General features: G+C 40.6%; 1 protein-coding gene and 1 long non-coding RNA gene across 2 annotated transcripts in view; both read left to right on the top strand.

Annotated features, from left to right (window-relative positions):
* The first annotated feature begins 3,858 nt into the window (after positions 1–3,858).
* KCNK5 (potassium two pore domain channel subfamily K member 5) overlaps positions 3,859–26,448 on the top strand; it is a 39,340-nt gene continuing 16,750 nt past the window's right edge. The window contains exon 1 of the mRNA XM_009686760.2: positions 3,859–4,280. Coding sequence (XP_009685055.2) covers positions 4,095–4,280 — 186 coding nt within the window. The 5' untranslated portion in view covers positions 3,859–4,094. The remainder of the gene's footprint in view (positions 4,281–26,448) is intronic.
* LOC138066826 (uncharacterized) lies at positions 4,662–10,166 on the top strand. The gene is made up of 2 exons (XR_011140347.1): positions 4,662–4,823; positions 9,933–10,166. It is a non-coding gene; the product is annotated as an uncharacterized lncRNA (long non-coding RNA).

The raw sequence follows: 26,448 nt of genomic DNA, 5'->3' as shown, positions 1-26,448 counted from the left end.
ATACAGGTATTGTACTCATCACCAGTTATTCATTAAGCAGCATGACTAACATCTGTCATGTGGTGTTTGTTCACTCGTTATCTGTCCATGAGTGAAGAAGTGTGTTGCAGTGGTGTGTAGGTCGATTTGGTAGGGGGTTTATTCTTTTTTTTTCTTCTTTAGTACATATGCTACCGTAGATTGATGGTAGAACATGCAAGGACATAAAATGTGCCATGTGTAAATACTTAGGCTAAGAGATGTGAATGATTATATGGAAAAGTCTTGAAATTTCAACAAATGGCTCAGAGAAAATTCTGTACCCTGCGCAGACCAGCCTCATCCTTGCTGTGCACGCTGCACTGTACTAAAGAAGGAAAAACGCTAGTCATGCTAATACACCCATCAGCTTACTCAAAACTATGGCTAGATATATAATAACATTTGAAAGAAATGTTGGAGATGCCAGAATTTGAATAGATACAGAAAAGTGAAAGATGCAGAATTGACAGGCGTTGTCTAGATCACAGCCATCAGCCAGCCAAAAATAAAGACTTCCAAGTGGAGAACGGCACAGGCTAGAAGAGATCTAATTGTTTCTCATAGCTCACACTCGGTACAATATGCACCCTTTGCCACTACATGAGAGGTTTCCTTTGCCCAAATAATGTCTTCTATTTGCTCCATCTAAAACATTTTCTGACTTTTATTCATTCATTTCAGACTGTTCTAGGAAACATCTGTACAGCAAATGTGTCTTAGGCATACAGCTTGGCTGAAAGAGATTTCCTTTTGGACTGGATAGCCTGAAATAATGATCTATGCAAATAATACAAATGATTGATACTTGTGGTATTGCTCATCACAGTACTATCTGCTGTTTCTCTTCTGATTTTTTAATGGAATTTTAAAGCCTTTGAGTGAATAACCCCAGCCTTTTCATTAACTCAGCTAGCATGAAAAGCTGAGGGGCCTATGCGGCAGGTGCTATGGGTTAACAATAGGGGTACTGTTTAATCCAAGGGAAACAGAGGGCCATGAATAAGAGGATATGGGAACTTTTATGAGGTCAGGAGAGGCACTTTAAACCAGGAGGTGCAAAGAGAGGCCAGCTATAGAAAACAAATTCTTTCTTGCCACAGTCACTTGGACAGCAACATGAAAATATGCCTTGTAATTTGTTCTGCAAGAGATAAAGGAAATGGAAATAAAATACTTAAATATGAGAAGTTTGTTGATACTCAGAGGATGACTTCTAGGAGCAGTTACCTACAGTTCCTTGGGGAATAAACTGTTCTCCTACATGCTATTCCTTACCAGGGTTATCTCTTTGAAGCTCAGAGAAACACAGGGAGACAATCTAACAAGTGCAATAGCATTTCAACACAGGGAAAAATGGTATATGATTTACAGGTGTGTTTGTTTTTAAACACAAACTGACTCAGTTACTGAAAGCACTAATTATGCAATCAGTGGTTGAGAGTTTAGAATGGAAAGCAGAAATGTTTCATCAAAATTGCAAACAAACTTTCTATAAAATGCCTAAAAGTGTGTTTGCTCTCATCTGCAGTATATAATTGCAGTAGGTTCTGGCCGTTCGTGTTGCTCCTTGTCCCTTTAAGATAGTGTTTCACTGGTATAAATGGGCCTTCAGAGTCAGAGACAGATGGAAGAAGAGTACAGTTTCAAAGATGCAATCAAATACCTTCCAGTTAAGAAGTACGGATGTTCAAGGTCAGGAACACACAGATGTAACACTGCTGTAACGTGTTGGACTACTGATCCCACTATTGGAATATCCTAATCAGTTGCAGGTGACTCAGAAGAAGGTACAAGAACAGAGCACCAACAGGAGAATTATATCAGAGTTCATCTATGGGAGAGTTCTTCCTCAAGTGACTGTCAGCCACTTGTCGTGTGTTTATATACCTTCCAATTTTTAAGTTTATTTTTAAATCCTTAAGTAAGACAATGATGGATGTTAACGTTATTCACTTGTATGGTTGATGGCTTTTGGATTCTGCTGAGGTCTTGGCCCAGGTGATAACATCTGAGAATAAATTCCATGGGGTAATTTTGCATCTTTTCCTTTTAATTAATTTTAAATGTTCTGACAGCTTCATGAAACATGCCCCGTTTTTGCTTAAAAATAATCAACAAACAGCAGTTACTGTAGTTTCTCTATGTCATTCACTATTTTTTAAATGTTTATGTCCTCTCCTACTTGATTTTCTCTCTAGCATATATAAATGCCATTTTACAACTCTCACAGTTTGGCAATCCTTTTTTTTTTTAATGGTGTCTTTACATAACTGGGGATTCCCATGTGAAGACAGTGATGCTGATCACGTAACATGCTTGCGGATTTTGTGGTTTATCCAGTCCTGCTTTTAAGCTACCAGGAACCTCTTGCAGATGTATTTTCAGTGAGCGCTATGTGAGCTAGTAAGAAGGACTGCTTAAGGGTCATGTAATTTCCTGTGGGCAATCTCACAAAAACATCCATCTGGCATGGTTCAGAGTTTTACAGAAAGTTTTCTCCAGGTACTTCCTAACCAAGGCACTTCCCTTGCCTTCTACACAGTCTTTCTTTCCTCTCTTATTCTCCTGTGTATTTTCTACTTGTTTCCTTCTTCTTCCTCCTCCCCTTTCAACTAGGTCTGCACAAAAAAGTTTAGCTGGCTTTCCTCAGCCCTTTGGTGTGTCAGTTCTGCCTGGGCACCCCAAAACCCTGGTGTTGACACAAGTGACATGGACAACTCTGTATTTTTGACAGATTTTTTTGCAGGGGGTTAGAGGAAGCAGGGAATAAATTATCCCCATGACACGGGTGCTCCTAATGCCAACTACGTGCGCCTCAAGAGCCCTTTGCCATGTAGCACAGCACACAGCGATATACTGTCACTGCCTTAGTCTTTCCCTGGCCCGTTTAACCGCATCCCCAGCCCAATTCATTCAAAACAGTCCTGTTGCCTTCCTTCTACCTTGCAGTTGGAGGAGCGTGCACTTGCGCGCAGCTGCAAACTGTGCCTGCTTAGGGCTTCGTGAGTAGGACAAGCTGGAGAGCTTCAGCCCAGAGGGTTTTGAGCATCTCATGGAAAATCACTGGCAGGGGTCTCTGCCTCTAGCTCCCAAACCCACAGACACACACCCACGCCTGGAAACGCACTATTTATTGAACGTACACAGCGCACGAAGGAAGGGGAGATACAGCTCCTGCTTCAGAGGGTCTGTCATGCAAACAGGCAGCATCTCAAGGAAAGGGTGAACCTTGCCTGCCGCCCCCCGCTCCCGCCCCCTTCCAACCTCACCTTCCCTCCAGCACTTCGCCGGAGGCAGAAGGGAAGCCGCGTCCCGCTCCACAACTCCCTAGCGCTGAGGGCAGGGAGCTCGGAGGCCGAACCGTGCCGGGTACAGACCAGCCCGGGGGGGCGGCCCCGCCGCCCCTCGGGGCACAGGCAGGGCTCGCCCTCCCGCCCTCCCTCCCCGTCCTGGGCGAGCTCGCCTCGCCTCTCCTCAGCGGCCCCGCGCCCGCCCTCAACGGCTGCGCGGCGGGAAGAGTTGGGGGGGGGGGGAGGGGGCGGCCGAGGTCGCGCCCCCACACGCAGCTCCTGGCGGGCGGGCGGGCGCGAGCCGGGACCAACGGCCAACGGCCGGGGCCGGGGCCGGCGACGCCTCGGTGCGCCCCGCCGGCCTTGCGCGCCCCCGCCCCCGCCCGCGCGCGTCGGGGCGGGCCGGGGAGGGGAGGAAGCGGGAGGGCACCAAATTCAAATCGCCGCTGTGAAGGGAGGGGAAAGGAAAAAAAAAAAAAAAAGACGGGGGATGGAGGCAAGCAGGGGGGAGAGGAGCGGAGGAGGAGAGAGGGAGAACGGGAGGGAGGAGGAGAGTGGGAGGAGAGTGTGGAAGACTCTAAGGGAGAGCGGCGGAGGCCGGGAGAGAGGCGCGGCGAGGCGGACGGCGGGGGAAGGCAGAGGTGTCGGGGAAGGACAGGGCGGCACCAGGCACCCTCCGGCCGCAGCGCGGGGCTCTCCCTCCCCTCCTCGGCCCGGCCCGGCCCCCACCGCCGCCCGCCGCTCCCCGCGCCGCTCCGCGCCGCTGCCGGGCCGGCCGGCACCATGGTGGACAGGGGCCCCTTGCTGACCTCGGCCATCATCTTCTACCTGTCCATCGGCGCGGCGATCTTCGAGGTGCTGGAGGAGCCGCACTGGCGCTCGGCCACCGACGACTACAAGCGGCAGAAGACGGAGCTGCTCAAGCAGTTTCCCTGCCTGGGCCAAGAGGGGCTGGACAAGATCCTGCAGGTAGAGCGGGGCGGCCGGGCTGGCGGCGGCGGCAGGTGCTGCCCGCGGAAAATAACGCGGCTTTGGGCGGGCGGGAGCGCGGCTGGGCGAGCCGGCGCCCTTGGAAAGCTCCTGGCCAAAGCCCGTCCTGAAAACCGTCCCGGGAGCGGGGTGGGGGGGACTCTCCGTCCTGGCTAACTGCTCCACGGCGGAGTGATGAAATGGGTCGCTTCCCCCTCCGTGGTGATAAGAGTGTGGGGGTTATTTGGGGTTTTATTTTGGTGGTGGTGGTTGTTGTTGTCTGGTTCTTGGGATTTGAAGCGTTCATTGAGTGTGCTCCTCCAAGCCCAGCTGAAGCTCTGCTACCAAATGCGCTAGTGTTGAATACGGCTCTTGTTCTAGCATCCAGGGTGGTTTCTCCTGCCTCAATGGATGTTGTGTATGAGGAGAAGACGAAGCCAGGCTTCTTGGTCCTCTTCTGTCTGACTTTTTTTTTTTTTTTTTTGTCCTGAATACTCTCGTTGTGAGGAAAACGTGTCTGCGGTCTGTGTGGAGGTCTGAGAGGTCAGTGAGGATAACTGAAGGAAGGGCTGGGGAAATTGGTCAGAAATGAATGCCTTGCACACAGGGATGATTACGACTCTTACGCTGTATTTTTCTTTTAGGAAAATTATTTCTTTCCAAGCCATAAGGAGCTGATTATCGTCCTATCTCTTTTATCTGGTAGACTGCCTCTTCAAAACTAATTATTAATCAATAGCATGTAGTAAATCCTGAAGCAATGTAAACTTGCTTAGTGCCTTTTTACACATGTGATATCCATTTAAACGTGATGGCAAGCAATGGTGAACTATGAAAATAGGCTGCCCAGACATGTGGGGACTCCAGTGGCAAAAATTAGTTACTTGGGACTTTTTTCTTTATTTCAGACATGCTTATATTAACTAGATCTTCTGGTCATTGTTTATTTTTTAATTCACTAAAAGCCTAGTAAAATGCTAAAATACAGAAGACTGGGATAACGGCTCATTAGTTCTATTGGTGTAATCAATACTTACAAGAGAATGTGGTTCTTGCTTCTAAAAGTTTGTGGTTTAAATTCCCTTTCTTCAGTTGGTGACTGCTTTCTGTCTGCTTCAGATAGCAGAGCTTTCTGTTGCTATCTGGTAGTGTCCTTACTGTTACCGTCTTAGTATCCTATTAAATATGACTCTGGTGTACGGTACGAAGGGTGGATGGAGGCTAGAAACTGTAGGGGGATGTGGGGACAAGCCATGCTTATGGGGCAGATATCTTACAGATATCTTACAGATATCTTACTTGGATTTATCCCAAACGTCTCGAACATCCTCAAGGAAAACTATTACCCGGCTGGAGTATGTGTTTAAGCCTAGCATGCTGCAAATATAATTCAGAGTCTGGATTCTGGCTCAATTTAGGCTGAAATTCATATTGGTGTGAGAGGATCATTTAACTAGTGTTTTTACCACAAAGAGAACCACAATCCTGAGGGGACAGAAAGATTTCCCTAAAACAGATAAAAGAGCTCGGAAAAAATTCTAGGGTAGTTCATTAGAATAGACTATATGTTGTAGCTCAATATAGTGCGGGGATGGGTGCAGAAGCAGTGAGAAGAAAAAATTAATATAGATCAAACTACAGACAGACCAGAATATCTGGTCTGAGTATCTCTGCACACCACAATGTGGAAGGACTTCTCTCCTTAGTTAGCTCCTAGTGTTAGGAACTCTCCTTAGTGTTAGTTCCTAATGACATCCTCACAGTCCTGTGACTTTCAGTTTTGCTTCCGTGCTACTTCCAGTCATACCTTGCTTTCCATATCCAATCTTGGTGGAGTGATGATTCCTCATGGATATTTTTTTTTTTTGTCAGCTCAAGCTCAGCTTGGCTAAATGTGAGACTTCACTTATTCTTTTTTAACTCTTATTGGTGACTGGAAACTTTACTGCTTACTCTCTTCCAGACTTGTGCTTTTGTTGCTCTTCTTATTAACCTTTTATGTGTGAGGGGTGATGGGGTGATGGGGGGGAGGGGATGGTATTTCCTACAGAGGAGGAAGGCAGGCAGTCCAGCTGAATTTAATAGGAAAAAAAAAATAATATAAGCATATCAGGGTTTCATCTCAAGTAAACTGTAGAGCATGTAGGAGACAATCTTCATAATTGTCCTTTCTCAATCACAGTCCATGCTTTTTTCCTATCATGTTCTGCTGACTCTTTAAAACATTACTAATATCTATTCTCTTCTGGCAAATCCCAGTCACCTTGCTTTCACATTAAAACTATAAATTTATTCTCTTGTAGTACATACAGAATGTTGTTGATTAAAAAGTGTATTTTTTCCTAATCCTCACCTTTGTTTTGTTCCTTTTTTGAGCCTTTCCCATGGACTCCCTGAACTTGTTCTTAGGATTTTGCATGACTTGTCTCATTTCTCAGCTCTTGTCTCTTCTTGACAGGCCTTCAGTTCATCTCAGAGCTTTTTCTCTCCCTCTGCCTGCTATCGTTGTCATTGACGCTCTTGTGACTCTACAGAGCCACTTTGAAATTTTTCTATCTGTTCACTGATACCCTCTTTAACGTCCCCATTTAAAACACACACTGGATGAAGTTATTAAATAATCATCACCAAGCGTGAATTTAAAATAGTTGATAGACTTTTATCAAAGTTGTTGATAAAATGCAAGGATGCAAAGAAGTGTTAAAATTGAACTAATAATACCAATTTTGTTTCCAGAAGCAGGTTGAAAGGTGACAAGGATTGACTTATTCAGACACAAATCTCTCTGTTGCCCTTTTTCCCACCCAGCGTGGCTCTGAGTTCAGCTGAGCCTAATGTTAGCTGTAATTTTTTGTGTGGGGTGGCTACAAAGTTAGATCTGTAGCGTGATCTTAACCACTTTTCAAGACGAGTAGCTTATCAGCACAGACTCGCAAGTCACATACAGGATGCTATGTCTGTACTGGCAGTTTAACTGATTATTAGAGGGCTATATCAGGTCAAATATAATCTAAAGTTTATATTCTGTAACAGAAGGTTTCATAACATCTGATTACAGCAGAAATACACTGCAATAAATGTTTACTGAAGTGTGTTTAACAGACACTTTCACGAAACTCATAAGCTGAGTATTGCAGGGTATGCTAGAAAAAAAAGTATTTTCCCCCAATCCTAACTGAGAGAAATGCTTTAAAAAAAAAGTTTAAAAACAGCATTTAGAAGTCATTTATGTGAAGGATCCATTTTTTTCTCATTATTATAAGTACCACACTAGTTATCAGAACAGTAAGGCTTAAAGAAAGAAGTACTTAAACTCTTACTGGAGTAGTGCTACTTCAGCCTGGACATTAAAGGTGACTGACTCTGGACTGTGTACAGGCTGGTTGCTGCCTGTCCATGTCATTCTGCATAAAGCAGATTGCTCAAACTAAAATGTGGCTAAGATGCTTCACATGACAATTTATCTAGGCCTCCAAAGAGACTCAGCCACAACTATATATATGAAGGGGGGAGGATGCACAATTCCTGGTGTTGATACAATTATCTTGGGATAGAAATGTCTCATAGCACTGTGGAACAGCTGTGAAAGTAAGCTGTAAAAATAGGAATTTTTAATATTGATGTAACTGTGCCGTATTTATCGATATTGTAGAATCTTAATTGTAACAGTTCAAAGAAGCATAAACACTTGTGTGTGTGTTGATAACAGTCTATGACTTGCCCTTGCCACTTGCTACTGTGGCTCAGAGCCTGGGGACTCTTTAGGAGGAGGAGGGAGAAGGCTGTGAAATCCACAGTAATCACACCTTTGCCTACCCTGTTGTAGAACTGAGTTTTGGAGACCAAAGCAAATGTAAGGCAATGCAGTCACTTCCCTCTTCTCCAGTTCCTTACTTTTACTCTTCATTGCTCCATCCTGATTGTGAAATATCAGCTTAATGATAAAGGAGCTATTCATGCAAGGAGGAGCCCTCTTGACCCGCATGTCACTATTTGCATGAGCAAGGGTTTGCAACACTGGGCCCACATCTTGTTTACTGGGAAATCTTTTTTACTGGCCCACTGTAGTCGTTAAGAAATTAAATACTTCCCATTGATAAACCTCAAGGCTAGTGGGGAAAAAAAAGGAAAGAATTTGAAGATAAGTGAAAATGATTACTTTCAAAACAGAATAATAAAATGAAAAGAGAAACTGCCGGCTCCATTTAGGAGAAGCAGACAAACATACTAAGTATAAGAACAAATAATTGAGGTCTTTATTTGAAAAGCATACAAGACTGTAAACAGAAGGCCTGAGAGATAGCTTTAGAAACTTAAATGTTTAGACTTGGAGCCCAGTGCTGTGAACAAATGTTTAGAAAACTTTTAAGGAGAGCATCTGCAAGGATATACATGGCACACAAGGGGATTATGCTAAAGGAAATAACAATAAGTGACTCGATAGTAGTTTTCCCCCTTTATTATTATTATATATTTTTTAAAGCAAGGCTGTCTTCCCCACCCCAAATACTGACAAGGTGCATTTGCAGGGTTTTATTTTGTGTTTGAAGGTTGAGGGGAAGGTGAGGACAATGAAATTTAATTCTAGACTTGTTTCTTGGAGTTTTGCAGTTTTAGTAGGAAACTATATAAATTTGCTCTAATTCTGAGCACTGTGTTTCCCACAAAGCTGTACTTCCAAGCTGACATATCAAGGTTCAAATCTACATACAATACTTTTTAGAAAACTATGGTCTGCAAACTTTCTCAAAACTGGGATTAAGTTCTAAATGCCTTTCGTTAGCTCAACAGTCAATAAAGAGAATGTACATGGCTATTGCTTAGGGTTTGCCGAGTGACCCTAAAACTTGATATGTTCACTGATATAAAGTCAATATGGACATATTTTCATAATCTTTCCCTTCCCCTCTGCCCTTCAGGAGGTGCATGCATAAGGTATGAAAGTTCCCTAGGCTACTGCCACCGCAGCGAGTTCGTTTGTTTGTTTGAACTTCCTGATCCCTTCCATTTAAGGTATTGGTGTTGGGGGGAGGCAGGGAGGGAAAAGACTGAATTCCTTAGTTTGAACTGCCAGGTGAGCTGTCCCTTTCAAGACAGGCTTTTGCGTGGTCTGAACAAAATAAAGCTCAGCAGATACCAGACAGAGACAAGTGGTTACCAACGCAAAACCTTTAACTGCACAATTGTTGACAAAAGCATCTAATACCACTCACCTAAAAACTTTACAGTGCCATTGAAGGTTAATGCCTAAGAAGTAGCTATTGTAAAGTGTGTATCAAGTATGTATCTTCAGTTCTGCACGTTCAAGGTTCAGCAGGGATGAACTGTCAGCCATGAACCGCAGTTACAATGCTGCAGTGGGAATATCTATAAGAAGAAAATTAAGAATGTGGAGTACTACCCTGCTTCATAGCTTTTCTCTATGTGTGCCTACATGCAAAAGAATTTGTAAGCAGGAATGTTTTTCTGTTTTTTCCGTTTAACCATTATATTGTTTAAACTTTCTTGGAACATAGTTAAACAAAGCTGATAGTGCATACGCTGCAACTCTCTCTGCTGATGGAGCAATAGCAATCGATCAAAGGTTCTAATTTTTTTTGCTCTGGACTTGTCCTTGAGTGCTTACAGTGTGTTGTCTTTTGCTTATTTTAGAGCAGAAAGTTGGCATTACCTGACATGTTACCTTCTGCTGTCAGATGTGTTTTCTGACAAGCTCTGCTCTGAAGATGATGCCATGCAAGAAACTTTGCAGACTATCAACAGCCTGTTGTCTTAGAAGGTCTTAGAACCACTGCTTAGCTTCATGCTGTATACATGGTTCTTGTAATGATGACTTTGTATAGATTTCCTTTTTAGAATAAATTGTTGCTTTTTCTCTTAATCTAATTCAATAAAATGAATTTTTGTTTTGTTTTTCTCCTAATGCTGTTGACCTTCCGAGCAATTACATTATGCACTGATACTGCACGTGGATGTGCAGTATGATTAACATACAACCAAAAACAAGCTGAATTGAAAATGACAGTCAATAGCTTGAGGAGCAAGGAAGCAAGTGAGAATGCTTTCGAGAAAACTATTTCTTATAAATGTATGTGTATAATTCGAAGGGACCAGCCATATCCACAAGGGTGAAAATTCAGGGTTTGTTTTTATCTTAACTGTGTGCTGTGCTTAAATCCCATGGTAGCTATCTTGAAAGAAAAAGTTAATAATGTGATACAATTTCCCAAAGGGAGCATGCCTTTTTACTTTTTCAGGATCCCTGAATAATATTAACCTGAATAGGAAAAAATGGTTTCTGAGGCAAGTTTGTCACAACCTTCATTTGTATATTTTTCAATATACAGTCTTAAACTGGGTGACAGTCTTATGGGGACTCTTGAAAGGTTAAAATCTATATCCTTTTTATGTCTCTGGGATAATCCTTTTGTCCTCATCATGCCTTATGTGTTTAATGCTTTGTTAAAACTGGAAGCCAAGTCCTCTAAAGCTTTGTCTATATTAGCAGTTAGTGCAGCCCAATGGGAGTGGATCTGTAGAGCAAAACAGTTGGTGCTAAGGACTTGACGTCCCCCCCCCCCCCCCCCCCCCGGTCCCCGGTGTCTGCATTTGCGTGGATTTTACTTTATACTTTTTACTTTGTACTGACTGTACTATGATTGTATGGATTGAATGCCCATGAGCAGTTCACATGCATTAGATTTCTTCCTGGAGTACATCTTGCAGTTTGATTTAGTCTGAAAGGAGGTCAGCTCATATGCTCTGAATCTGCTCTGCAGTGTCAACAAGGCATGACAATTGAGGAGAATAGGGAGAGCAACCTCAGCGGTGCGCTCCAGATCTGAACTGAAATACCACTTTGGTCACACACAAAGTTGTTCATGCCATTACAACTCTCCTAAGAACTATACTTCTAGGCAAATTGAACTGCTTAAAGCATGGCATGCAATAAGCACACCTCACTTTTACTACCCCGTTTGTTGAAGGGATGACATACGTTTGAAGACATCCCTTTGCAGTCCTTTATTTCGTGTTGTCTTTCTGATTCATGTTCCTCAAGCGAGAACAGCAGGATCTATTGTTTAGAGCTTTGCACTAAAACACTAAGTTCTTCTTTAATGGGTAATTCTAGACATGCATTTTTTTTCTGTTTCTATGCATGTTGTTTTGTCATGTCTTTATATTAGAAGCTTTAGATATCACAGTATTAATTATGTACTTATGAACATTTTAATTATAGGCAGAAGAGATCCCTTCTAGGCATGCCTTACCCTAGCAGGTCTGTTTACAGTCAAATTGGAACAGAAGTTTTTTTGCATTGTGCTGTGTGAACTCCGGGGGCTCAAAGACACTGCTGGGTGCTAAGTAGCTTTTGAAGTGCTTTAAGTTCAAACTTCTTGCACTGTTTTCTGAAGAGGAAGAAATACGCCTGGTGTAAAGGAAGTAGGAAGCTACTGACATCAATAGGTTGTATATCATAGCCTCTGCTGAAAGTCTGAAATCACTGCATCATGAAACATTCCTTTTCTACCAACACGCACATCTGTAGCAGTTCTCCTGATTTTGACCCTTGACATGACCCAATTTTAACCCTTGTTGTGGGACTGGTTATGGCTACGCTAATCTATAGGGCTGTATTTCTGCCTCAGAGAAAAAGTAAAAGTTGGACATGATTGAGCAAACTGGCAAAAACTAAATTGACTTTGTTCTGTAACCAGTATCTTTCAAATATTGCATAAGCAGCTTCCCACTGCTGAGAAACAAAACCTAGACCTGTGTGCCTCTGAGGTTGCAGCAGGTGGGAAAAAAAAGTCTAGGACTAGTCTCTAGACCTATCACAGGTCTCTGAGATCTGATTGTTTTTAACAACAAAGATATCAGTTATTTAACATTAGTTTGGACTATAAAGTGAGGCAAGAGACTGGCAGATGATGGCAGCTAAGGAGCGATAGCTAATGGAGCCTGAAAATAATCCTGCATTTATGAAGGTTCTAAAGTGGCAAGTGTAGTCATCTATGATAAAGTATTTTTGTGGCTTGTGCTGAAAGATCAAGTTTATCGGTGATGACTTTTGCATGTGTGATCTCTAAGAGCTCATACTGCTGCTCCTCACTTACACTCCCAACCCCCTGCAGGGGAGTAAAAAAGGCTGTGGAGGGAAAATTGCTTAAGAATCATGTGTGTTTCTTTGGCAGAGAAACAGCAGCTGTAAGTAAGTTTGCTCTGGCCTTTGAGAGAAGTGAGGCTGATGAGCATCTTCCAGGCACCAAAGAAACAGGGGAGGTGACTGGAGCCAAGCAGCTGCGTAGAGGGAATGGGTCTAACCAAACTCACTCGCGGAACTGACTTCTTCCACAGACTTCTATTGCATCAGTCTGGCTGGAGCCCTCACCCTACTACTAAACACACAGCTGCAATAGTTGCTGCTAACTGGCTCCACAGATTGCTATGAAAATGTTAAAATCAAATTAAATAGTTGGACCATGATAACTTGCCAATTAAATCAGAAATTCAACCTTCAAGCCAGTGTAAGTCATGATAACTTGTCAATTAAGTTAGAATTTCAACCTTCAAGCTTGTGTAAATGGTGCGTACGTGACTGCAGAATGATAGAGGGCCATTCTGTAATCAACGTTTGCCTTGTTGGCACAAGGATTTTTAAGTGGCATTCGAGTTCATGCTTAGAAAATCGCTCTTTCTTTCTTATTGGTATCAGAGTATGCTGACACCTTTACATTTGGGTCAAGTGATCACAATCAATTTGCCCTTCTAAAATAAGATTTGCATGTTCCCAATTTCATTTATTTAGGGCTTTTTGGAGTAGAGGGCAAAAGAAGGGAAAGGAAGAATGTGAAACTTAGGAGTTGCTTCTGTGAGAAGCAAGAGCGGTAACAAAGTTTGTTCTCTCCCTATGTAATTTGTTACAGTAGCACTGGATTTTCAAGGTAGGCTCTCAAACCAGACTGCATAGCTTGATGGTTTCTTTTGGGAGAGTAGGATAACTGCAGTATTTAATGAAATTGCTACATAGTCTCTGCAAGGTCCTAAACCTGCCAACTTCTTCAGTGAAATGAGTTGTGTTTATTTTGCTGAAATGTGAGATATAGCTCACATTTTGGGAGGGCCTTGGCTTTATTCGCATGTGTTTTAAGAATGCATGCCCAGCTCTGCTATAATATAGACAGCTGGTCATTTGGACAGATGTCCCAACAGCTGTTTTTCTTTTCCTGACAGAGAAACAGTGAGATAAAGTAGTTTAACACTTGGTGTTGTCTAGGTGTTTACAGCTGAATTTTGTTCATCTTTCTGAAGAAAATTCTTACTCATTTGAAGTAACTGCAGCTTTTCTGTGATCTTGACTTTTTGTGCATCTCTGATGCCAAGCAGATCTTAAGCTGGAGGTGTCTCTACCCAGTAAAGTGTAAAAGTGTTTCCTCTGCCTCCAGTTTCTAAGGAGAAGGAAATAGATGCTTGCTGAGCAGTTAGAGATGACATTGCAGGAAATCAAGGGTAGGAAGGAAAGAGTGTAATAAACAGAAGGCAGCAATGATAGTGCTGTTGTCAATTGATCCCTCTTCCCATACTACAGCAGCAAGAAGATAGCAAGGTGGTTTGGCTTTTTTATATGCTCAGGGACAGGGCAATTGAGAGAAGTGGCAGAGCACTGACTCTACCTACCTACCCCATACTCTGTTACTTTTTATCTTCAATTCAACTCATGTTAGGTGTTTAGGAGTGAACTGGAAATATATGAGGAACTTTACCAATCTGGAAGTGTGCACAATTTAGTAGTCTCATAATTTGGGGTGAGAGGGAGAGAGGAGTTGGATTTTTGCCAAATAGCTGAACTCTTCTGTGCAATAATTCTATTGAAACTGAGTCATTAATGAATATGGTTGGCTGTGATGTGAAATGCAGTAGCTAAAGTAGTTGCCCTCATTCATTCTGAAATGTATTTGCCTTATGTAACTACAGTGGGTTGAAACTGGGATTTTTTGGCTACCATAACTTCTTGACTCTTCTGCATCATATGAAATCATTTTTCTCCTCTCCTCTCCTCTCACTGTTGTCTCTGGGGAAACTATCTCACTTTGGTAGTCATTAGAATATTTCCTCTTGGTTTCAATAGTAAGATGCAAAACACCATCATAAAGACATCAAACTGGGCAACGTCCTTATCACAGTTATGAACTAGCTTGTGTGATGCTGCCGTTCTAAAATCTGAACAAAGGCAGTTCAGATGCATGACATGCGGGTAGGTCAGAGTGAAAAACATAGTAAAACCAGCTTGAAGAAATTTTGAACTGATAAAGCTGAATGTGAATGTGTAATCTAATTAACAGGTGAGATCTGCTAGTGTAATATTATAGGATAAATAATTCTAGGACAAACTTTAAAGCTAAACTCAAGCTGTTAAACAAGTTTGCTTAAAGGTTTTTCAGTTGAATAAAACTGCTTTTTGTTTATTTATTCAAAACATTTTTCTACAGGATATATCTCAGTTAAATATGATGCCTTATTTACCATGGGTTTCTGCCCAGGAACTGTGTGTGATACAGAATTGAAAAGACACTTCAATAATTTTTTCCAATGTACTATCAGCTCTTTTTTTTTTGGGGGGGGGGGGTGGGGAGGGAAGGAAATTTTGTTTTTGTGTAAGTTATTGATTGGAAGCCCTCTGGGAAAGTATTTGTGCTGAACATACTAAAATAGCAGAAGATAAGTGTTCCAGTGCATGTGTGGCAGGGGAATGGGTTTTAAGGTTATACTGTCCAGGAAAAATGGGTTTTGTGCATGTACTGATTATGCTGCTCTATGTTTAAGAGATCTTCTGATGCATATGTAGCTCTTAGCAGCAGTGATGTTATTACCAGTCAATTCACTCCCCCAGCACAAGAAGCAAGGCAGACTAGCCAAGTTATGCTATTGCAGGTCTGACAGTGTCTAGATTAGAGCATTTCTGAGCACACTTATCTTAGTCACTGATCGCAGTTCTTCATATCCTGCCTTAACTGTGCTGGCAGATCTCTGTATCTCTATGTGAAAATATTTGTCCCAAGTAACCTCCCTTCCTTGGCTCCTGCCCCCACCCCAAGATCAGTCTTGAACTGATCTAGTGTTGAAAGGATTTGTAGTACATCAGAGGATCAAGGTGAATGATAACATAATTTTGCTTTAAGTTAAGCTGTGGATAAAGCTAAATGCACAGTAACAAAAGTCTCCAAGTAACTAGTGTTTCTGTGGTGGTGGGTTTTTTTCCTTGTGGCTCCTGTTAACATAAAACCATCACCTTGCTGTTCTTACAAAGCATCCTGTCCATGTTGACTTTGGAAACCTGCCTTGCCTTGCCTCTCCTCCTCCTCCTTTCTAATGGAACGCTACAGGGCAGGAGACTAGCATGGTTGGGGTTATGTAAAGTTTTCAGTTGATTTAAACTATTCTGGAATCTTTTTGTTTGTTTGTTTGACTTAACAAGGTGAGTTAGTAAAGCTTCTACCCCTGGAGAGTTAATAGCCTACAGTGTAGTCTTTGTTCCTATTTTGTGGTTCAAAAGTCTGCTTGATTGAAAATATTGTCATTGTTCTCAGCACACTTCTCCACTCAAGTCTGTTTGATTTAAGCGTTATTTCATTGCTTTGATGCTGTTGAAAGATATAGGATTTTTATTCTAGTACGCACAAGCTCACTAAATTCTCAGGCAAATAATAGGTGTCCAGGAGAGCTTTTTTTCCTCTCTCTCTCTCTCTTTTTTTTTGGTTGTTTTCAGATATTGTTATCAGAGATGTAAATCCCTTTCAACCTATCTTTAGATTCTGAATCCTTGAAAAAATTTTACTGATCATCCTGACTCGGCTTTTGTTTAGTCAGCTGCTAAGAAGAAAAAGTCATCTTGAGATTTGTAAAAGGAGTAAGTTTAATGCAGGCTGATGCTGGACTCTTACCTTAGCTGTATTTCTGAGATTTTAAGTAGGAAATGAGAGGTGTGATGCTACCTCGGGCAACATCTGCTAGTCTGTCTTCAGAGAAGCAAGACTTCTAATATTGTGTTGAAATTTGGAGGTGAAAACCAAAAACACTTTTGAAAAAGGAAGCCTATGGAATTTTTAGTCCTAGCTACTAAGAACATCCATAAAAACTGATTGGAATTTTTTTGTTTTGTAGTTTGTTTGTTTGTTTGTTTAACTCTTCAAGTGATTTTTTTATAACTTCTTTAATCTGAAGTGTATTTTTTTTATGCATGGCAAAGTTTGGAAGGGAACATAATAAACTTCTTAATGCAATAATACTTTGTGTTGCAATTCATTCAATATGTTGAGAAGCTTCTTTAGGCCTCTGTGAGCAAAGCTGTCAAACTTGGATCACCTGTGTTTTGACTTATCCTAAAGAACTATTTTTATACACTGAAAGCTTGGGGTGGGGTGGGAATTAATTTTATATTCAACTGACCCTTTTACTTCTCTTATGTAGTATCAATACTCTTCTGTTTATATTCCAGTTGCATTTTCTGGGTGGGTGAAAGTCTACTAAGATGAACTAGATTGCTCAGTTGCTGCTCTGGTATCTTTAGGCCTTGTTTGTGCAAGAATAGAAAATTACAGTGCTTCAAAGATGTAATCCAACGCATCCCCATCTAGTAAATTAATCTCAGTAAACTGTTTTTATTGACTCTAAGATTGTTTTGGTTTAATTTAAATGTACTTGAAATCAGCTTCAGCTAAACTAAACTATTATTCTGAAAACTGAGGCTGTTATGTGGGCTAGCATCTGCTTATGTGATCAGTACCAACTCTACAGTAAACTGTTGCACAGTCTCATGTAAACATGGTTTGATTCTAACCCTACCTCACCTAGGTCACCAACTGGTGTCAGGGCTTGATTAAACTACTTGACCCTTCTGCTTCCACCTTCTTATCTGTAAAATGGGGACAACAGCATTTACCAAATCTATTTTAAAGGGGAGTTGGCTATGTTAGTCACCATGTATGTATTCAGATAGGAAGGAAACCTAATCAGCTATTACTGCTTTCCAACTTCTTAATTCAGCTGATGCAATGTAAGAGTTGTTCAAATACTTCTCTCTTCAACTAAATGGTGTATTATAAGCATGTCTGCACAGGAACCCTCAAAATTAAGCTGTATTAATGAAGGTATGAAATTCTCTGATATGTTTTATTTCTGAATGAGAGTAATTTCTCTTCCGAGGAAGAAAAAGTTGGGGCACTTAGCATCTGCAGAACAGCTGCAGTTCTCATGCAGCAGTAACCTTTAGCTAATTTGTCTTCAAAATTTGTCTGTGTGGAACTTGGGAAAGTAAAGAGGAAACAGTTCTGTAATTGTATTAATCACAAAAGCAAGGGAATGCTGGTAAAGGAGTGAATAAGCTTTTTGTCCAAATAGTTTGTTAACTAGTTCATTAAACTGGAATCTAGTCCTGAAACTAATAGGGGGGAACAAATCCATATTAACTGTTAAATTCTGTAGTCATCATCTAACAAAGAAGCCAGCTGCCTTTTCAAAATCGTTGGTATTTAAGTCCATTGCACATAAATGTAAAGGAGAAATAAAGTTAAGCAGCATTTAATTCACTCAACCATGGAATTTGCAAGTATCACAAATAGGTAAGCTTCAGATCTCGATTCTGCAATGACAAAATAATTCCAGTTAACTAATTTGCTGAATTATGAGTTTCACTTATTATTTAACTCTGCAGAAAGCTGCAAAAGGAAATAACCTTGTTGATCTCTTTCCATTAATATCTCTCACATTGTTTGTCCTATGAATTATGACTTATAGGAAAACTAACTGTTCATGCTATACATCATACATAAGCAGAGCTTAAACAGTACATGCCATAAAAATATTGACATGCCTCCAAGAGGTTAATATCCATACAAATTAGAAGTTTTTTCCAGAGGAAACATTAACATCTATTTGTACTGCAGAATGGAAGTAGAACTCCATTTGTTCACATCATTTTTTTTTCTTTGATGGACTCTTACCACCTAAGTATCAGAATGACTTGACTTCACGTTTCATCTTACAAATAGAAAACATTTCAGAACTTGAGGGTTTATTGCAGGGGAATTCATTAATTCTCCTATCACAATAATTTGCCTTTCTTTTTTTTTTTTTTTTTAAACCTCTGGGCTGGGAGGTCGCCAGGGAAGCACCCTGCTATCTAGCGGCTGTGGCAAGGAAAATATTAGGAGCAATGTTAGAGCACCAACATCTGTCGGCCGACTTCCAGATATGGACGTTGTCCTCTCTGCCAATTCAATTGGATTGACAAATGAAGACATTTGGAGCTTTTAAATCTTTAAAAAGTCGTATGACTCTGACCCGAGTTCTGCTATGCTGGGGTGGGGGGCAGTTGGTAGTGAGGAGGAATTTAGAAAAACTGTTCGGCTGTACTCATTTAACTTGTTAAAAAATTCAGAAATCACGCTGCAGCAAATTAAGATTGCCTGATTTCTGATTGCACAGTAGCTTTCAGTTCTTGCTTTCTCTTAGGGGCTTGAATGCATGATACAAAGTAAGAAGGAAAACTGCGGTAGTAGCCACAAGAACAGTTCACTGTTACACACTAAGGTGCAGAAATAGTAACAGATACTTCCAAAGACCAGACTATTCACAGCCTGTATCTCCTTTGAGTTGTAAGTCTGTAAAAAGGTTGTTAAAATACTAAACAAAGCAATAATGGTCACTAATTCCGTGTTAAGCCGTGCTATCTTTTCCCTTAGGGCATATGAGCAATGCTGCTATGGCCTTCCTTGCCTTGGAAAAAGATAAGGGACGTGTGCTTAGGCCCAGCCATGTTTGGGTTGAATGGCGTTTTGTGGCATCATTCTTGAATTTACTGTGTAAAAACTAAAATCTCAGACTTGGGGCACTCCTTTCAGTAGGAGCAGTCTGGGAATATGACAGGGGTTTCCATGAGGATGGGAAATATGGAAGCTAGAAAACTTGTTGCAGACAATGAAATCAACAAGCATTGTTTGTGGAACAGATTTCCACAAACACCAGTGTATGCAAGGTGAAGACTTTATAGAAAATACCTATATATTGACTGAATTTCTCAAACTGTGTATTTCGAAATTACTTTTACAAAATAGTGGTTTATGACTGGAAGCTGCAAAGGTACATGAATCTCTTGCTTTGCTTTTCATCAAAGCAAATAGTCAAAGAACAGGCCTTCTTCCCCTTCCCCCCCTGCCCTTTAAGTTGTGTGGTGTTCTCACTGCAATCCTTGATTAGGATTCTGTTTCCATTATCAGCAGGAATATTTTCAGGCAAACTTTACTTAATCTGAAGAGGACAGCTCTTGTGTTATGTCTGATAGCTGTAGATGTAACAGCTGTTTATAAACCTTCAGTAAAGCAGCATTTCATGCAAATAATGAGTGTGGAAATTATCGCTACAAAATCTGTAATCTTGACTTTTACTTCTCACTAAATGTGGTCTTAAGATGAGACTTTACAAAATCAGTAGAGCGTTGTGTCCATTTTGTAGAACCACTGGTATACCTAACAAAGGAAATGACATGTATTTTGTGATGTGCAAGCCTTATTGAAAGAACTTTTAAAATTCATTAGACGTCTCCCAGAAAAAAATAAAATTCAGGCTGGTGTTGCTAAAGTGCTATTGTTGTCTCTTTATCAGTATAGTTGTTTCTTTACAGGTAATTCATTTTACTCTCCAGCCTTTATTTTCTCCCTGACTACTCTGCATCATGTCAATCCTTGAGGAAGAATTCCTGCATGTCTTTGAACAGTGCCACAGAAAAGGGTGAATTTGTTTGACATTTCTCATAACCTCTGTCTGAAGAATGCCTGCTCTCTGTTTTTGAGAGGCTGTTACTTGAGGATAATAAAATACTTTCCAAAGTATATTTATTGTAAGGATTTCAGATCTCAAGTCTTACCTGTAACACCCCATCATAGAAATATTTTCACTAAACTTAACTAATTGTTAAGATTAAGCATGACTTAGTTGGGGAGGTTCACCTACACTACCGTGCTGAATGGATTGTTAAAAATGTATTGCTCAGGTTGAGAACCTGTTCTAATTTATAGCCTGGTTTGGCTCATGATTGATTTATGTTTGTTTTCTTCTTATACTAGCACTGGTCTTTAGTTTAAATGGCTTTTGTGTTTGTCATCTTATGTTCCTGTTTCTGACATATTACAAAAAAAGTGATCCTGTCCGCTCTCAGCCTTTATTTTAGTAATCCAAACTGCCTTGGTGTACCCATAAGACTGTCTCCTCGTTCTGCTAGCCCTTGTCTGCTTTTGTTTCCCTTTTTGTTTTGTTTTTTTGAATGGAGATTACTAGAATTGTACAGATTCTGACAGCTGAGTTTCACCAGTGCTTTGCAGAATGACAGTAATACATCAGGAAAGGGATTTCAAGCATCCTAGATGTTGTTCCTTGAATTTCTTCCCCTTTGTTTTTAGATGTGCTTCTGTTGTTGAGATGCCTAAAATGTATGACTAGACTGATAGAATGTAATGAAAAAATATATTCCCCTTCCATTTACTGCTGCTGTTTATGATAGCACTTTATTTGGTGCAGGAAAGGAGAGGCAGAATAAGTTGTTATGGGTGATTAGAACATCTTAAAGCTGGCTTTGAAAATATCCCATTTTCAATAATACTATTCACATATGTACAGTTTGTAGGCCTATCAAATCAAATGAGCAATAAATGTTTAAAAAGGGTGCTTATATATTGGAGTTATGTCAAAGTCTATAATGTCACGTGATTTATGGGATGCCCAAATGCATGGGTAATATGAATGAAAAGTCCAGTGCCATCCTTGCTAATGATTGAAGTGATGCCAGTAAACAGCCCTGAAAGATAGAGTCAGTGTGTCAGCTGACTGTTTTGTCATTACTTTTATGCTTTCAGGACTGCTGGGGCTTATCACAACCTGTGTGCTACCTGTTTCAGACCTTTATCTTCTTCAAATAAAATTGATGACAAAAATTGTATTGCTTGCAAGGGCAATAAGGTTTGATTTCAAGATACAGCAGTTTTGGAGCTCTCTCACTTCAGGCTGATCAAAGGACAGATTCAGTTCATAGCATAGACTGGAAAAGGAAGTTGCACAAAGTAGATTAATTTTAAGCTGTATTTTGCTACTCTGCTGTCTCTTGTGGGAGGATACAATTCAGCCAAGTCAGGTGAGTTTCCAGTGGTTTTCTTCTACAGGCAAGTGATCATACTGTACATGTCTGTTATTAAATCAACATCTTTTCCTGGAATTACTGTTTTTTCTATTAATTTTCAGATGCTGCAGCAGTTGGGACGAGAGTACAAGGAGGGTTAGGTAGTGGAGTGAGATATGTTCATTCCCCGCCCACTTGTTTGTCCCACAGGAGAGAATTCTCTTGTCATGTCAATGGTGATTATTTCCCAGGATATTTTCCATTTCCTTTAAAACTCTCAGCCCTCATTCTTCATGCCAAGGGACAAAAATTAAAACAAAAAGAAGAGTGCACTTACATCTTGGGAAGTGTCATGTCCTCAGGCAGGCTGTCTTTTTCTGTTAGGGTGATTATTCAGCAGTAACTTTCCAGACAAAAGTCAGAAATATCGATATATTCTGGGAAGCTTGTGTTCAACACAGTGGGAACAAAGAGGTGATACACTGCTAGTTTACAGGGCTGGGAGTAAAAGGAGCTGTTTGCCCAGTGAATAAAGCTTGTTGAACAGGTAGTCTTGGAATACATTGTAGCAATACTAAGACTCTGTTCCTCCAAGTGGAAGCATCCCTAAATATGTGTTGTAGCTAGCACAGACCTTGTTGATGTGATCATCAACATCTATATGAACTATTAAAATGGTCAGCATGTGAATATCTGGCTTTATTTGGGGGATAGGGGGAATATTCAACCTACCTAACGCTGGCACTACAAAAATGCCCAAGACATTAATCCTCACTTCTTATGTATCCTGTGCATTTCATCCTGCTCATCCTTTGAGTTTAATTTTGATAATCTTTGGGGCATAGAATAGCTGACATGGGGATTTACATTCTCTATTCCCAAGCAATAATATGGAGTTAAATTGGTCGTAGGCTCTCAGATTATTTCTGTTGGTCTGTGTCCTGAGGCCTCTGGACTCACAAATAGGAGCCGCAGTTAATTTTTATCAGTCTTTCAGGTTCAAGCCTATACAGAGATGGTTCTTTACATCAAGATGAATTCTTGATTTATTGCATGGCCTTCAGACAACAAGCTAAAAGCAAAGGAAAGCATGCATCTTCTAATTCTGCATGACTGTCTCTGGTGAAAATCTTGCCCCCTTTTTTGTCTCTGAATGATTAGACGTATTTCTGGTTAGTAAGCTGAGGTTAGTAAGCTTGAAGAGCATGACTTGTTCTGCCCAGTACAAGTTGATTAACAGATCACCTTTTTAAGGATTATTTAAGATGGTTAAATTGCTAACTAAGAACAATGAAACAAATGAACAGTTGAAAGAATGAAATAACAAGTGTTCCTATTTGTTCCAAATGTGCATTCTCTACCACGGTTCTTCCTGCCAATTAGGTAGGGCATAGAGTAAAAGAACAATAGTTTAAGATGCTTGGCCTGTAGTAACTCTTCGACAAGAATACCCTTTGAAGGTTAAACCCGGGGTGGGGTGGGGCAAGGGGGAAGGGCTCAGACTTATTTAAGCCTACACTCCCTTCCCTTTAAGACTCAATCCACCTAAGAACTTTTTGCATTGTTTAACATGCGTGATCTGGGGTATACTAGAATAATGATGCCAGAGGGAAAAAAAATCTGTCATGAGTGCAAGCACTTGGAACCACTCATGGAAGGAGATATTCCACTTACCAGAATAATTAGAAAGAAGGTCTCTTTTGCAAGAACAGGATAGATTTTTAGACCCTTAGAGATCCCTGCCTTTATTAGGCTAACTGTATTATCTTTACAGCTTTCTTTATGGCGGCATTGCATTCAAACATAAGTGCTTTTGAAAACTTCACTCCCAACCCTCTTGATAGTCCTGGAGACTGTGTGCAGAAGTGCACTAACACATTACAAGGATGCTCTTGTTTAAATACTCCATACATAAAGGTTATTCTGGGATCAGATAGTGTGTTTTAAACAGAACACCTAACCTGATGCAACTTCAAATGCAAACGAGTATAAATTTGCTTGTTGGATGAACCTGTGTCTCTTTCTCAGAGGCATCTAGAAGAGCTCACTGTTCAGCAGTTCCAGTTTGTTTTGCAATGTTTCTGTATTCTTCCTCAGTTCTGTGCACTTAAATAAACCTCAGATGAAGCTTCCTTGGAACCACTCTAAATAAGTGAACATTTTCCACCATAAAAGTATGTATGTAGGGTTTAGATCTGGGGGTTTTCTAGTCCCTCTTCTAGCTCAGTCTTGTTCTTTGGAGGACATACACAGGCAATTTTTACAGCAGGATGATGTAGTCCCTTAGTCAAGACTATTTTTCCTCTGCTACAGACCATTTCTGTGTGTTGTAGAATCTTGTATGTCTGTGTTTAACACCCTGATCTTCAGGTGTTCTTACTAGACAGCCTATTCTACTTTCCTGGCTAATCAGTAAATTTTAAGGAATCTGCAGCTCTATCTTTGGCCTTCCCCATGGCATGTGCTTAATTGCATTTCTTGGAATCTGTCTGATTTAAAAGTCATGTGCAGAACAAACTAGCCTGCTCTGCTTTCTCCATCTAATAAAACTAGTGAGTCCGACGAAAACATTGGTGAAATCTAGGGACAAAAGTTCCCCAACGTGTGTGTTTTTTTGTTCCCCCTAAAAATCACAGAACTGTGGCAAAACTAAACAATTAGTAAATCAAGACCATGATGCACCAAAAAAACCCACCCACACTCTGAGCATGCTATACGCTAAATTAACAGCCACAAACAATATCTGATTTGCTGTCCTATTAGAACAAAATATGTAAAGTGAAAACCAGGCATGTGTTTACATGCATTCTGTAAATATCAGACTTGGATGTAGGGACAGCTGTCTATGAAGTGGCATGTACTGGGGGCTCTATTAGGTAAGAAAAGGTATGCTTAGATGGAAGTCCAAGTTGCTAACAGACCAAAGTTAAGCGTAATGAAGGGAAAGCAATAAGAGCTGTAGAACGGCCTGGATCCGCAATACATTCGTGCATTTGGGCAGCACTATTGAAAAGCACAACACACAGAAATTGTCGGGGTAAAGGAAAAACAAGACTGGCTAAACTTACTGCAAAGTAAGTTCAACCTTGTTTTATTGTCTTTTTGGATAAAATCTGGTATCTACAGTATGTTTGACCTATATATGTGCATTTAACTTTTCTGTTTTGTATGCTAACATCATTTACAATCCCTTTCAGCAAGCTTAACTTCTTAAGTTGTCTTATTTAAAAAAAAAAATCCACTGGTGTGTTGACCTGTTTTAAAGAAGTTCTCCTTTTTCTGAAGACCTTGGAAAACTGAGAAGATAGCATTCTTTCTTCTGTGTCAGTCGGAATGTGATAATATCTCTCATTTGGGATTAAATCTTACTGTTACTGAAAAGAAAAGCCTCCCAAAGTATATAAACCTGTATGTTGCCAGGAATTTTTTTTTTCCTCTAAGTTGGAACTTTCAAAACTTTGCCCTTTGATAGGAACTCTATTTTAAGATAAAACTATTGATTAAAAAATGTAAAATATGTTTTTATTTGCAGTAACACTTAATCAACCCTTTTATAAATGCAGTGCATGACAGCAAAGGGAAAAATTGTGTCCCCTGCTATTTGCAGATGCTCTATGTAGGAATGTAAACAATGGGACTAACACTCGCTCTTCGGGGTTTCGTTTTATTTTTGTTTTAGCTCTATTAATGAGCAAGAGGGGAGGAATCCCATATATTAATATTGATCTCTTTAGCTTTTCACACAATGTTAATATATGTTTGTGGTTAGATTTACCATTTAATTCTGTCAACAGCAAATGTAAGGGCTTTTCGTTATTCTTTTAAAAATAAAAGTTAACATTATCTCCTCAAGGACCACTTCCTATTTTTCTGAGATGGAATTTCTACTTTTGGCTTGTGATAGGTGGCTACTGGCCTTAATCCCATCATGCTACTGGAAACGTATGCTATTTCTGCCTGAGATCCTACTGACATTCATTTGAATGGCCTGTACAAGTTCTAGGAGTTGCAAGAGTCTTGAAGAACCTAGCAACTCTTAGTAGACATCTGGGAAGAAGTGCCTTGCACAGCACTTGACTTAACTGAGGATCCGTTTGTGTATATTTAGTTGATCAGGAATCAGACTTGTGCAGTCACGTGATGTCCTCTTTAATAAATGTGGATTTTTTTTTTTGTTTGATTTATCCCCACCATCCTTTTCTAACGCAGGTGCTGCTGACTCATATCCTGCATCTCTTGCCCCAACCACCTTCTAACTCTACTCTCTACATAGGTCAGTAAAGGACAGTAAAACTTTCACAGGTTAGCAAGACACAAGGGTGTTGCCCATTAGACCGAGACAATGTGGTTCACTTGTCTTATTTTTCTTTCTACAAAAAAGGTCGCAAACCATTCCCCACAGAAGTGAAGTAGGAAATCCAGGACTCAGCTAAAAGTCTTCTTTTTTACATCTGGCATGGTTCTTGTCCTGACGACCATCAAATTCATATTCCAAACTCAGATAATGCTGAGAGAGAGAGAGGGAAATGAAAGGTCAACCATCCGAAGTCCTGTTGATTAGCATAGTCCCGCAGAGACTGTCAAGTGCCTGAGGCAGCCTGAAACGCTTGTTCCTTTGGCCTTGCATGCTGGTGCTGGTCATGTGCCAGCATGTTTCAGTCAGCTGGGAACTAGGAGTCCAAGTAAGCAATCAGGATAAGGCCGTCATTAAACTGGTGATAGGGAAAAAATTATGGACAGGAACCACAAGTCTGTGCTTTTCTGGGGAGTTAGAGATGTTCTGGAGGGGTGGATAGTTACTGCCCTAGTTTCCTGAGCACTCTTGGTCTGAGCAGATTACTTGCAGAATTTGCAAGATGCCAAAAGGCTGGCAAAAATATGCATATCTGAAAAGGGTGCTGCTGTTTTGTATTCTAGGCTGTGTGTTTTGGTTTCCTTGAAGGATTTTTTTCTATATCCCAGAAACAATGAGCTTTGATCTCCCTGTACACGGACACATGT

This window comes from Struthio camelus, chromosome 3, assembly GCF_040807025.1.
Source record: "Struthio camelus isolate bStrCam1 chromosome 3, bStrCam1.hap1, whole genome shotgun sequence".
Lineage (NCBI taxonomy): Eukaryota > Metazoa > Chordata > Aves > Struthioniformes > Struthionidae > Struthio > Struthio camelus.
This window is presented reverse-complemented; position numbering and strand designations above follow the sequence as displayed.